At 42.4% G+C, this 14,128-nt stretch overlaps 1 protein-coding gene across 1 annotated transcript in view; it reads left to right on the top strand.

Annotated features, from left to right (window-relative positions):
- Positions 1–254: 254 nt before the first annotated feature.
- LOC306933172 (piezo-type mechanosensitive ion channel component 2) overlaps positions 255–14,128 on the top strand; it is a gene marked incomplete at its 5' end in the record, with an annotated part of 59,285 nt that continues 45,411 nt past the window's right edge. The window contains 8 exons of the mRNA XM_079515266.1: positions 255–318; positions 2,565–2,660; positions 5,930–6,031; positions 6,142–6,187; positions 8,676–8,808; positions 9,526–9,742; positions 10,401–10,614; positions 10,715–10,883. Of these exons, the coding sequence (XP_079371392.1) occupies positions 255–318; positions 2,565–2,660; positions 5,930–6,031; positions 6,142–6,187; positions 8,676–8,808; positions 9,526–9,742; positions 10,401–10,614; positions 10,715–10,883 (1,041 nt within the window). The remainder of the gene's footprint in view (positions 319–2,564; positions 2,661–5,929; positions 6,032–6,141; positions 6,188–8,675; positions 8,809–9,525; positions 9,743–10,400; positions 10,615–10,714; positions 10,884–14,128) is intronic.

Raw genomic sequence — 14,128 nt, 5'->3', positions numbered from 1 at the left:
CTCGAGATAGTCAGAGTGTTTAGGCTCTCAGATGGATGCTACTGAGACAGACTGATCAAAATAACAATTCTTCTACATTCTCTAATATGTGTGTGTCCTCTCTGAGCGATGTGTGAGCGGGGTGTAGTTCTAGTGCCCCACCAGAGCACTACTACATACAACGGTATCTGTTGTAGCTCAAATTCTTCCGGGCTCCCGGAGACGGACGGTGTGCAGTTGGAGGAGGTGTCTCTCTGACAGAGAATTAAGGAGCCATGGCTGGGGAGATCGTAGTGGGGATGCTCTATAACTTATTACTACCTGTACTACTACTCGCTGGTGAGTTGGCTTGTGCACCTCTAATACCACCAGCTAATACTATGCCCTGAGTACTATTATTAACTACTATACTGTACTACTGAGGTTTGTGTTCTGAGGAGGTAAAAGCCTAAGGGATGTCTGTAGTTTAATATTACCTTCCTCTAATCAGTGTCTTAATCAGACTTTGTGCGATTATAAATCAGCAATTTCATTTTTGATTTAGCAAAAGTTTAAATGTGTTTCTTCTATATTTTAATTTTAGAAATTATTCAGCCTTGGAACCCCGCAAAAGTCTTATTGTGTGGGCTGTGAGAACTCAACTATACAACAAGGACACATTTTGTGTAATGACAGAAATGGAGGAATGGAAAGGGAAACCTTTTTTTAGTCCTGTGGGAGAAATTGAGTTTCAGCTTTATCCAGCTGGGGGTTAAGTGTCAGCGCTCAGTAACGGTTCAACACAAAGCCAGGGCAAGAACCGGGGACATTCTGTTTCCCAGATGGCCTCCCGTCCCTACTCATTCAGCTACAGCTGTATGGTGTATTGTGGAGATGTAGAGCATTGCGTTCACTATTGGTGTTGTGTTGAAACAATGAAGGTACTGGATGCTCTTAAGCTGTTGGATATGTTGATAATTGCAAAGTTGCCCCAGAAGTTGCACTCATAAACATCCAGCCTACATTCCTGGGATAATGTGTTGATGTTGTTGGGGGGAAATTAACAAATCTATCCATTAATGTTCTATTCTAATCTATTATCAAACATGTAAAACATTACAGAAAACCATTGACAACCATATGTACAGTATGGTATATGTCAGTATATCAGTCAGTCAGTATCATACCTCAATCTAATGCACCGTCATTATTATTACTGATGTGACAGTGTGATTTATGATTTGATTAATACAGTATAGGGATTCACGTTCAGGCTAGGATGTAAAAACTGGTAATCTGTTATCATTCTGGGTCTGTATTTGTCTACAGTATGTGTATGAGGAGGTATGTTATGTGTATTTGAGTTCATGTATGTGTGTGTGTGTGTGTGTGATGGTGCTTCTCCCATGAACAGCATTTTCTACACCGGAGCAGGAAAGTGCCTAGATGTATACGAAGAAGAAAGGCCATTTTCTTTCTCTTTTACGTATACACAGTAAAACCCAGAGTTTTCATCTAAATTCGCAAATAAATCAACACAGTATTTTACCGTGCTTTAATAGAACATTTATATAACTTGGAGTTGGGGGCATGCCGCATGACCCTACCATTTAGTTTAGCTTACTCCAGTACTGGTTGTGTGCAGAGATAGTACAGTATGTCACTGTTTAGTTGAGATTGGAAGCATCTTCACTGGCTACCATGATACACCCGTAGTGGTGCAGCTTATTGTATACTCTTGTGTTTTTAAATGTGCTCTATAAATAAAGTTGTATTGGATTAGCTTTATCCAACCAGTATAATCTTTGCATATTAAATATCATTTAATTAGTTATATTGAGGGCACCTCTGCATCCTAAAACTGGCAAAAAAAAGGCATTTGGATGGTAGGTTTGTCCAGGACACAGTGTCCCAATTTCATTTCCAGCCTGTAAAGCCCCCTACAATAATGCTTTTCCATTACTAGTGGTTCAGGCCGCTACAACCAATATGGACACATTGAGGTTACTAAGCGTGATAACATGGTCCGCCTGTCCTCCCATTAGCCAATTTTAATATCTAGAATCAACCCCTACGTACAAATGTATCATGACATGTGATGAGAAAAGAATCTCCTCAGAGTTCCTCTGTTAGTTGTCAAATGGGAGCAGGATATAGGCAAGGAAATTACAGATTATTGATGAAAAATCATACACCCCAGTCACAGAGTCACAATTTTCTAATTTACCCTGATATTAACCCTGTATGCGACAAGGATGTGAACCACACTTCTCTATGCTTAACGGAATGCGCACTGGCTCACTCAGGAACAATGAAAGTCGGGAACGATACAAGTTGGGAATGCGTGGCCCACACCCGGTTATGCAATACCCGTATATGGAGATCTTAGTATCATGCATATATACTAACTCCGCACTCCTTCTGGTTGATCACACATAGTTTGAACAATTACACAGAGATTACACACACTTATAGAATGATATCTAAATCAATTTTTTTGTTTTGTTTTTTTCATCTTGTATACATATTATTTTAGTAGCAGTATTTCCCTGAGATTATTTCATGCATTTAAATGTTTTATACCTGTGTCTCTGTCCTTTCTTCAGCATCCTCCTTCCGCTACAATGGTCTGTCGTTTGTTTATTTCCTGTACCTGCTCACACTGCCACTGCTGCCCAACCCAAACCTGGCCTCCATGAAAGGTGAGATTAACAGAAACAACACAATAGAACAGAAAGTGTGTTAACTACACAGTAATGTAGCCCAAAGAGATATACACACTCAATACTATGACACCCAATGGACTGAATGATGACTATAGCTTAAAATGCTTTTTGGGTTAAGATTGGCTTTAATGCCTGGATGTGTAACTGAGATATATATTATGCCTCAAAATGCTTATTCAAATCAGTTTGTGATTGGACCTTGTTGATTGACTTGAGATTTCAGCTGTAGGTGAACTCTGACTCTTTTGTATAAATTGACTTGAATTCACTTGATGTGAATGCTCTGATGAAGGTTGCATAGCAGAAGCATTCCTTTTTGGTGTGTGCCATTAAAGAAATGGAAATGTGAGTACTTTGTCCGCCATTTATTTAATTTTTGAATGTGCTATCTTTTTGGATTTTTTTCACAAGGCGTGATGTCACGAGGCGTGACCATATATGGACGCATGATGTCACAAGGCGACCTATGGTCGCAACTAGTTAGTTTCTTTGCATATAATTTGCTTCTATATATTTGTGTTGTTTTTGAGAGAAACAGGGAGAGGGAGGCAACAGTGGAGTACAAGTACTTTGTTACAGGCCTACTTAATAGCTATTGAGAGGATCTATATACTTTACTTGAGTTTTTATACTATCATAACCCTTTCATTTTTACTCCATTACATTGACATTGGACACCACGTTACTTGCAACAAACATAAACCAGATTATAATTGTCAGTCTCTCATCATATTGGATTATCCACAATATTAATATGGTTATAGATCATTTACTTTTTTATTAAATGTATACACCTTTCATGTGTAAGCTTTGGGGATTTTCTTTCTTTCTTAGAATTGTACAGCTTTCAGTGAACAGTATAGCCATTTTAACATCATCATTAGAACGTTCAGTTCCCAACATTTCTAATTGCGAGATTGGTCACCTTGAAGTGATGGTACTGGGACAAATTATCTAGTCTTTATGGCTTTATTTCAAGTTCAAATCACAGTTAATATAGCTTACAGAGAGAAAGAAAAATCCCCCCCCTGTACTATGAGAATCATGTACTTTCACTTTTGATAGAACATTTATTGAGAGCTATAAGAATTTGAATCAAGTTGTGTGCTTGCACATCAGTATTATTAGTAGTTACTGCCTCTGCATGTGCTCTTCTTCCTATACGGATCAATACATTCTGATGAATTAAAGTCACTGAACCCCCCTTCCCTCAAAGTACTTTGTAAAGGGGATGCGGTCAGAATGGTTAGATCAATTATACATGACTTGGTAATTACCGCGTGGAATTAAAAGATGTCGTCTCAGCATTTTGACAGCATTTTCTCTCCTTATCTCCTTGCCACACACACACACACACACACACACACACACACACACACACACACACACACACACACACACACACACACACACACACACACACACACACACACACACACGTCTACTCTCCCAACTAAAACTGTTTGCCTTTCAGTCTCTCTTTGAAAGCATACTATATTATATGGTTAATTGGTTACCTTCACCCCCCCTAATCTGATCCCACTCCCTACCCTATGGGCTAAGTGGCCAGCTGTGTGTTTGTTTGTGTGTGTGTGTGTGTGTGTGTGTGTGTGTGTGTGTGTGTGTGTGTGTGTGTGTGTGTGTGTGTGTGTGTGTGTGTGTGTGTGTGTGTGTGTGTGTGTGTGTGTGTGTGTGTGTGTGTGTGTGTGTGTGTGTGTGTGTGTGTGTGTGTGTGTGCGTGCGTGCGTGCGTGCGTGCGTGCGTGCGTGCGTGCGTGCGTGCGTGCGTGCGTGCGTGCGTGCGTGCGTGCGTGCGTGCGTGCGTGCGTGCGTGCGTGCGTGCGTGCGTGCGTGCGTGCGTGCGTGCGTGCGTGCGTGCGTGCGTGCGTGCGTGTATTATTATATCTGTCAGATGGGTGTGCAAGTGATTATAGGTGCTCATTGTGTGTGTCTGTTATTCACTTTGCTGGGTGCGTGTATCAACTTATTCATGTACAATGGTTTTGTGTGTACACATCACGTGCACTTTATCTGTGTGTAAGCGTGTATGCATGTGCGTATACGTGCACGTATGAGTGTGTAAGTGTCCTCCTACCTTTAGCGGAAAGCAATGGTGTGTGAGTTAAACAAAGCTTTTAGTAAAAATCCCAAGACATTAAAAACACATTTGCTGCCTCAGCTAATGTTTGGTCATATATACTGGCTATTAACGCATCATCTGTTCCTCCCGGCCTGGTGTTGATTGTCAAACTCTTCTGCTAGAGTGAGTCCACTTTGTTGAGAAGGTGCAATCGCTTGGTGTTTCTCAAACTTTCTCATTTCAATAACCCCCGGTTTGACTTGCATTAGATTAGGCCACAGACGCCCATTTGAGATTTTGTTTTAATCTAGCATTATTTACTATTTAATAATAGTGGGAAAAGCCAATCTACAGCGACATGTGAGCTTGCAGATCGACTATTTTCACACTGTAAAATGTTTTTCAAAGTAATAACAAATGGAAAAGTCATAATGCATTTTGCCTAATAATCACAATTAAAGGACCTGTATTAGTAATGCACTTCCAGTGTGGGGAATGAATTGAGGGAAAAGAAGTGAATAAAGAGAATGGAATCTGAGATGCCTTTCCCTGTATTTTATTTCTGCCCATGTCCATAAACGTAACAAAGAATAAGTAAATCCTTTAGGACAGTGGTTCCCAAACCTCTTCATGTCAAGGACCCCCAAATTGACACTTATTAGCCCGCGGACCCCCATTTGAAAAGATATGCCAGGGACCCCTATAAGAGAACATTTTTACAGCTCTAGCAGTGATTCTCAACCATTTTATGCAATAGGCTACGGACCCCAATTGAATGGCATTTCTATCTCTGAGACCCCAATTTGTATTGTTAAATCAATGTTAATTTAACTCTGAGAGTGTACAAATGGAACCAAATGGACACGGGTCCATTTGGTTCCATTTGTACACTCTGAGTTACAGACACATAAGGGTCTTATGTTGGTTCCTAATTATCATTTAGCTGGGGATTCCCTGGAACTCTCTCAAGGTCCCCGGACCCCACTTTGGGAATCACTGTTGGCTGGAGTGCCAAGGAACAGCAATGTCCCTATATGTCCCTCCCTATGTCCTAACCTATGTCCTGATGTTTAGAGTACCAATAGGGGGTGCTGTTGCACCACTCGCTTCAGACTAGTCTGATTTTTGTATAACATTAGAATCTGACTGTCCGTTGTTTCTACCAGGTAAAACGGGTCACTTCCTGCTGCTAATCATCTACACCAGTGTGATCTTCCTCAGTCTGCAGTGTTTCATGCAGATCCCCTTCGCCTACATCCCTGAGCATGGTATGTGCAAGAAATTTATATGAGACCGAAATGTATGTATTTTTAGTAGCAAATGCTGGAGCTTTGCTGATTCAATTAGTTTAAGGCATTGTTCTGTTTTTTTCCATCAGTGACCGGGTTTTGGGAGGAGGTCCTGTACCATTTGGGCATTATAAGGTATGTACTCGCTCATACATATAGGGCGGCAGTGTCTCAGGAGCAGGGACGTGCAGTGAGTGTTAGTGGGGCAGGCGCTGAAATCCCATATAAAGAGGGCTCTTTTGGACAAAAATAGCAGATCTACAAGCTCTCAACGCGTCGCGTGCTTGTAGATCAGCTACTTTCGGGGTGCAACCCAGCACTCTTTCGCTAGTGGATATGTATGATGTAACGACATGGATTTCTAAACACATTTGATCAAAGCAAAATACTGTGTTCAAGTTCAGGTGACTTCGGGAAAAATAGCAATTCTCCTGAATGCTGGCATGGAAAGGAGTTGCATTTGCATTTCTTTCACCATGTAGTAAAATAAATAACTCAAATAGAACCTTTGCTCGGGGGCACCTTATTAACTTTTCCATTCCATTACTCCATTATGTTTCACCTCTTGTCCATTTATATAATGACCATTTTTCCCATCTTATTTTGAATGTCAACTTTTCCATGTCTTCAATATTGTCTACGATGGTTCGCCATTGTTTATAGTCTGGTATGTCAGTCATTGCTTTCTTCCCAGCAGTTAAAAGGATGTTGACCAGGTATTGGTCTCCCGGATGTACAGATTCAGATACATTACAAGACAAGAACAGGGAATATCATATCCTATTACCTCACATATGGCTGTATGCATTATCACCCAAAAAGGTTGTATTTTTGCACAATTCCAGAAAACATGTGTATGGTCGGGGTTCATGTGGTTACACTTTCTCCAACATGGTTGTCGGCTCTTAAGTTGTTTACTTTTAATTTGGGGTGTTATAAAGTACCGTATTTGGTTTTTCCATGCAAATTCCCTCCATTCCTTTGATTGGGTCGTTGTCTGGTGTTTCTCCAACATATCATCCCACATCTGTTCTGGAATGTCCTCACCCAACTCTTTCTCCCATTTATTTTTTACATATATTGTGGAGAATTTTTTTGAATCCATCAAACATGAGTACAAAACAGAAATGGCTTTGGGTGTGACTCTACCATATGCCCGTTCAATGATTCGTATTATGGGGTGTATTTCTTCTGTCGTTTTTTTAATGCTTTTGTTATAATAGTCTCTCATCTGTAGATATCGGAAGAAGTCCTGGTTAGTCAAATCGTATGTATTTTTTATTTCTTCGAAGCTTTTCATTTCTCCTCTTTGAGTCAACAGGCAAGTCTGGCTTTTATGTGCGTGACACATCTTGTATTTGCATGTTTTTTTTCTTCCTATCGTCGCTGTCGGGTGTTGTACAGTATGTCTAAATAAAATTGTTTGTTTTCAGGAAATGAACAAAATAACCTGTGTTCCAATGGATCCAATGTAGTTATAAATTAGTCACAAGCTGTTTTTACTGCTTTTCATTGGTATAATATTGATTCAATCCACAGACATACTTTATCTTTAATTTACTTTCCAAAATAGCTCACAACGTACCGTGATGCGACACGTTGTGAGCTTGTACTATAGATTGGCTCTTTTCACTTCTTGCACAACAAACTAACAAAGTAGGGCATTCATTTATTTAAATGTTTGATATGTGTTGGTCTATAACTGTGACTGTATGTGTAAGGGTTGAGGATATTCCGTGGTCACAAGTGCGGAAGTGCTGACTAGATGTAACGTCTTGTCTAGAGGCTGCCGAATAGATGGGATTCCGGGTTTAGAGATGGAAGCTTTAACTTAGGTTTAAAGTTAGATTTATCTTCTTGAAGTAACTCTACAGAAATCTTAAATCCGTCAGAGAATATTTGCTGGCACAAGGCCTTATAAAAGGAGGGAGTGACGTAACGACTAGGTAGTCGTGACGTCAACCCTGACAGTACCCCCCCCTCGAGGAACGCGTCCACGCGGTAGGCAGAGGCGTCAGGGCAGGGGACGGTTGGATGTCCACGGTTGCGGAAACAGAGTCGTGGGTCCACTCATCCAGGTGGCCAGTTGTCCGGGGGTCCACTCATCCAGGTGGCCAGTTGTCCGGGGGTCCACTCATCCAGGTGGCCAGTTGTCCGGGGGTCCACTCATCCAGGTGGCCAGTTGTCCGGGGGTCCACTCATCCAGGTGGCCAGTTGTCCGGGGGTCCACTCATCCAGGTGGCCAGTTGTCCGGGGGTCCACTCATCCAGTGAAACGGAGCCTGTAGACATGCTCAACCGCTGTGACCAAAATCTTGGACGGATTTAACTGTAAGGGTTGAGGATATTCCGTGGTCACAAGTGCGGAAGTGCTGACTAGATGTAACGTCTTGTCTAGAGGCTGCCGAATAGATGGGATTCCGGGTTTAGAGATGGAAGCTTTAACTTAGGTTTAAAGTTAGATTTATCTTCTTGAAGTAACTCTACAGAAATCTTAAATCCGTCAGAGAATATTTTCTGGCACAAGGCCTTATAAAAGGAGGGAGTGACGTAACGACTAGGTAGTCGTGACGTCAACCCTGACAGTATGTGTGTTTGTGTTTGTATATCTGTATATGGTCCAGGTTCAGTGTGGTGGATGCTGGGAACATTGTGCGTCTCTTGGCCCCAGACATTGGTGTCTTCATGTTGGCTCTCCTTATCCTGAGACTGTGCAAGCAGATGCTCAAAGTACCTGTACCTCCAATTCAACCTGAGGTAACCTCTCTCAATACTGCATGTGTCACTCACAGCTAATACTGTCAAACCAATTCCACTTGGTTGACAGGTGGTGGAATGGATAATGACAGGTTAAGAATGTGGAACTTGCAAACATTTGGGTTGAGGTACTGTATGACCCAGGCTGGGCAACACCAACCAACCAATCTGTACGGCCTGCCTGTCAGTGCTGTGGTGGTCGATTGAGATGCTTGCCTCCAGAACCACGTATATCCCTAGTACCTAGGGGTGTAACGATATAGTAACTGCATCGAAAAATCGATTTTAATTTCAAGAATCGAAGTATATCGAAATGAAAACAGCAACATTGACTTTGTATCGTATCGTTTTGCAATGCAAATAATTGGTATCGAATCGTTTTGCTATGCAATTAATCAATTGTATCAATACTACATTTTTGTGCGTGGTATTTACCATTTCTTTTTAAGAAAAAATAAAAAGAGGGGTTTAATTACTTAATTTCAAATAATGTCAATGTATTTTAAATAGTTACTGTATCGATTTCAAAACATTGAATCGGATCTTATCGGATCGCCATAATGAACCGATATCGTCCATGTATCGTATCGTCAACCATGTATCGTGATACGTATCGTATCGCTGTTAAAATGTATCTTACACCCCTAACCCCATTGTGTTTTTCTGTGAAACGTATGAAATGGCCATTAATAACTCTTGTTTTTTGGTACTGAACAGGAAGTTGAAACCTCCGACACCGAGTCTGAGGGAGAAAGTGAAGTGTCGGAGGGATCGTCCTGTGACAGCTCAGATGAGAGCACAGCCGTGCTTCCGTCAGGCCCTCCAGAGTTTGTAAAGAAGCTGATTGTGTTTGCGGCTGGAATTAAGGTGCTTCTCTCTGCCATGATGAACACAGCGGCGAAGGTGGTGGTGACCATACAGCTAGGACTGGCAGGTGTGTATGCATGCGTATATGCATGTATGGGGATGTGTGTGTGCACGTGTGTGCGTGTGTGTGTTCATGTGCATGTGCATGTTTATGTATTGTATGTGCAACAGAGTAGCCATACCTTAACCGCATGTACCCTCTGTCTGAGTGGTACATGTTGGGTTTTCTAGTGCATTAGACATCCAGGCAGGATCAGGTGGTCAAAGGTGACTGAATGTAGCAGACTAGCCCTGCCTGATGACCAGAAGCCTAATATGTTCCTTTACCAGGGAGAGATTACCGTTTGGCTGAGCAGTATATGTTTGAGTCTGACTGAGGCTTAGGTTGAAATGGGAGTTGGAGTTTTCACAAGTGTGCATGTAGTATGTGCATGTCCATGATTGAGTGTGATAGATCTGACTGTGTGCATATTCACAAATGTGTATTGTTTTTTTTTTAAAGATTTGTTTTTGGCTTTTGTGCCTTTATTGATAGTTACAGTGAAGACATACAGGAAAGAGGGAGAGAGAGAGAAGGGGAGAGACATGCAGCAAAGGTCGTCATGAACGGGACTCGAACACACAACGCACTGTCAGGCCAGAGCCTATATGTGGCATGCGCCTGGACCACTAGGCCAGCGGGCGCCCCAATACATGTTTTGATGTATTCATATCTTTATCTCCAGGAATTGTGCTCCCTTCATTGACGTCAGGCATCTACTTTGGAGTGTTCCTAGGCCTGGTGTGGTGGTGGGTTTTCAGCCGGTCCATCAGCCTTCTCTTCTTTAGCTCTCTGACTGTGATGATGGCCATTTTCAGTGCTGGACACTTATTGGCCCTGTATACCTACCAGCTGCCCATCGCCCAACAACTAATCCCACCTCAAGATGTCTACGCCAGGTAACAGAGGCTATAGTTTTAATTCCTTCAAAGGAAGACAATCGTGTCGTATCTGTGTGACTCTTACCTGCCCTCCTGTCCATCTCTCTGTCTGTCTCAGGTTGTTTGGTATGACAGGGGTAATCAGAACCAACAGTTCTGACCCGTACGCTCTGGATCTGCACTCCCATGTCAGCTGGCCTGACTTCATCAACCCTCTGCTTCTGCTGCTGCTGTACTACACACTGGTGGCACTGCTGCACAAATGGGTCCACGTCATAGAGGAAGAGGTGTGTGTAGACCGACAGTAGATGTGTGTGTGTGTGTGTGTGTGTGTGTGTGTGTGCGTGTGCGTGTGCGTGAGCTGTCTTAAGTCAGTCTTTAGCCCCTTTGACCCATTTTATAGTGTAGACGTTTTGCCAACAATCAAAGTGCTGTGTTGAAATCACAGACATGTGCAATTGCCGAAGGATTTGAAAATAACGTGAACTGGGCATTTTATCTGGACAGCCCATAGGGCCTCATGGGCTTCTGTAGCGTGAGGCAGCTTGATGTACAAGTACACCCCCTGGACATGACGCTAGTTTGTCGCAGGGACTTACCCCCAATCCAACCCTTGATGCTGAGTGTCAAGCAGGGAGGCACTGGGTCCCATTTTTAGAGTCTTTGGTATGACCCGGCCGGGGATTGAACCCCGACCTCCCAGTCGCAGGGCGGACACTCTAACCACAAGGCCACTGAGCTCGTTTCACATCATATATGTGTGTAATATTTCTTTTGCTGTTGGTAGTCATGGCTGCCAGTTCCCACCTGATGTCGTGTGGGAGTTCGGACTGGTCCAGACCGTACTGAATAACTGCTAGCTTACATAACGTCTTCAGACTAGGACTCAAGTCTAAGATAAACAACTCACTGCGTCTTCCAAAGAGGATGATACGATCTCCCATCATGCAACAGCAGCAGCTATCATTCATCCCAAACGGGCCTTGGCCTTTCCCCTTGGGCTTAACCTCCTTCCAGGAGAAAGTCTCTGGATTGAATTTCCACAGATCATTGTCGTACATCTTCTTTCGAGCCCTGTAGCCAGCAGATATGTACAGCTCTCCATTGTAGGTAAAGGCGGAATGATCCCACAACTTCTTCCAGCCACCTGGAAGGGGTTGTGTAGAAGGTTCATCCAATCGTTGGTCTCTGTGTCAAACACTGTGATGCTGTTATAGTGCTGACCCGAACTCACAGTCCCTTGGCAACCCCAAAATACAAACATCTTTGTCCCAATGATGGTTGCAGAGTTAAGGTATAAATCAGGTAGTGGAGTTCCTCTGGTGTTAATGAAAGTCCAGACCATTGTGATGGTCTCCAACTTGTAGATGTCATTAGTGACATCATTCAAATGGACGGTTCCTCCATGGATAAACATGACCTTCCCCAAGACACAGGCTGAGTGGTTCTTCCTCCCCTCTGGAACGGTCTCAGAAACCATAGGTTTGAACCATGTGTGGGTGTCGACATCAAACGCATAAAGCGCGGTGGTGTAATCATGTGTGCATGTCCGCCCTCCCCACATGTAGACGATATCTCCTACCAGCACTGCTGTGTGGCCGTAGCGTCTGGAGGGAACCTCAAGTAGTCCGTGAGCCAGGGGGGTTTGTCTGTACCATCTGGGTGAATAAAGCTTATAGTGATTTTTGTCAAGGTATACATGTCTAGAGTTAGAAAATATATGATAGCCTTGCACCAGTGGTAGCTTTATGGGTGTTATCATGCATTTTATAACACCAAACGAAAATAAACTGTTCTGAAAAGTGGCCAATATGAAGTACAACATACACATTTATTGTAGTACTATTTTGTCATCAGTAATCCTTAAACATTGAATTTGTCACAATGATGGGTTAGTTCAAGCTTTTTTCATCAAATAATTGTTAGAAAATTCTACATTGACAACTGTGTCATTAGTGGCAGTCTCAGTACGATGCCCACTTTGAAGAGTTTCACCTTTAGAAAAAATGAAAGATTAAGAAAAACTCTTATGTCTCTCTTATCTTTGTAGAGACTTTATTCAGGAATTCAAATAAGTATATTATTTATACTTTCCATATAATACAGAAGGAAACGTTAGTCCACTCCCCAAAATCTAAAAACAACTAATAAAACGAATTTGAAGAGATTTATTTCTGAGTGAATGTCTTGATATTTTTCCATTATTGTTAGTTAAGGATATACAGTACACATGAAATTACTGGAATAAGTGTACGATAGCAGGAAGCGAACACAGCTCGTAAATTGCAATAACAACAATTAGAATAAATTACGAATTATTGAGAAGTGTGTGGTACTGTAAAATTGGTGAAAACAGGGCCGCCACGAGAAGGCTCAGCACCGCTAGCCCCTATATATATATATATATATATTTTTTTTCTTTTCTTTTTTTTGTCTTTGTTGTTTTATACATTTTTTATACACACAGACAGACAGGCATGTTCTCCCTGGCTTCCATAGTTAGGGCTCAGTGCGTTCGCAATAATGACTTTATCCCTTCAATTACACAGATCGTATGCTACGTTCCATACTTCGCTGTCCATACTTTCACAACCTAATAATCAAAATCATTGTCCAAGTCTTCAACGTCTTCCACGTCTTCATCTGAACTTTCCACAGTCTCTGAGGTGGATGCCTGGTTCTCACAGTCTTTCAGTCTACACATGTCAGTACACTTGAGGCCATTTGCAACACACACACATTTTGGGAGTGAACATTTTTTTGTACAGTTACAGGCCAGTAGATCCAGGACAGCATCAGGTGCAGGCTGGCCTTCCATCCAGTGCACTACCAACTGTTCAGATTCCTCCTCTCTCTCCATCTTCCATCCTCTGCCAACAGGGCTGGGAACTTGTGGGTCCTGCTCCAAGCATCTTCTCCATATACCAGCCTGGTAGTTAGCTCGCTGTGCATGTTTTGTTAAACAGTCCTTGCATGGTGGGAGTTGATGACTTTCAATTTCACCTTTTTTGGCACAGAAAAGATGATACCTGAGCTCATTGATCTTGGTGGTTGATGCTTTTGGGACATACATGAGACATGTAAATGCCTCTAGTTTGTCCATCAGTTCTGGGGAAAGGTCCCATTCCTGACCCAACTCTAAGAATGTGTCCTGTGTTTCCCTGTTGCTGGTGAGATGTTTTAGGGCACTTGTCTTACCTTTGCCTGCAAAGGCACTTACAGTGTCACATCCAGTATATGCATGCAACCCAATGAGAGCCCTACAAACCTCCATGCCAACAGTGGCAGCAACCTTCCTGATGTCTACAAGCCTTGTACGTGTTCTTGTGCCACACTTCTGGAACAGTGGGGCCGTAATCCTGTCACAGAATGCTAAAGACATTATGAAGACATCAGTGTCTTCTGAGCAGATGACTACAGATTGGTATCCCTCTCTTGTGGCATGGGCAGCATGGAGAAGTAGACGACCATCTGCTTCTTCTTGTTGACATTGAAGAGCAGACACATCCTCGCTGTCTTGAGATGTGATTCT

The sequence above is a fragment of the Electrona antarctica genome (assembly GCF_951216825.1).
Source record: "Electrona antarctica genome assembly, chromosome: 2".
NCBI classification, from domain to species: domain Eukaryota; kingdom Metazoa; phylum Chordata; class Actinopteri; order Myctophiformes; family Myctophidae; genus Electrona; species Electrona antarctica.
The sequence above is the reverse complement of the archived record's forward strand: the minus strand, read 5'-3'. Positions and strand labels throughout refer to the sequence as shown.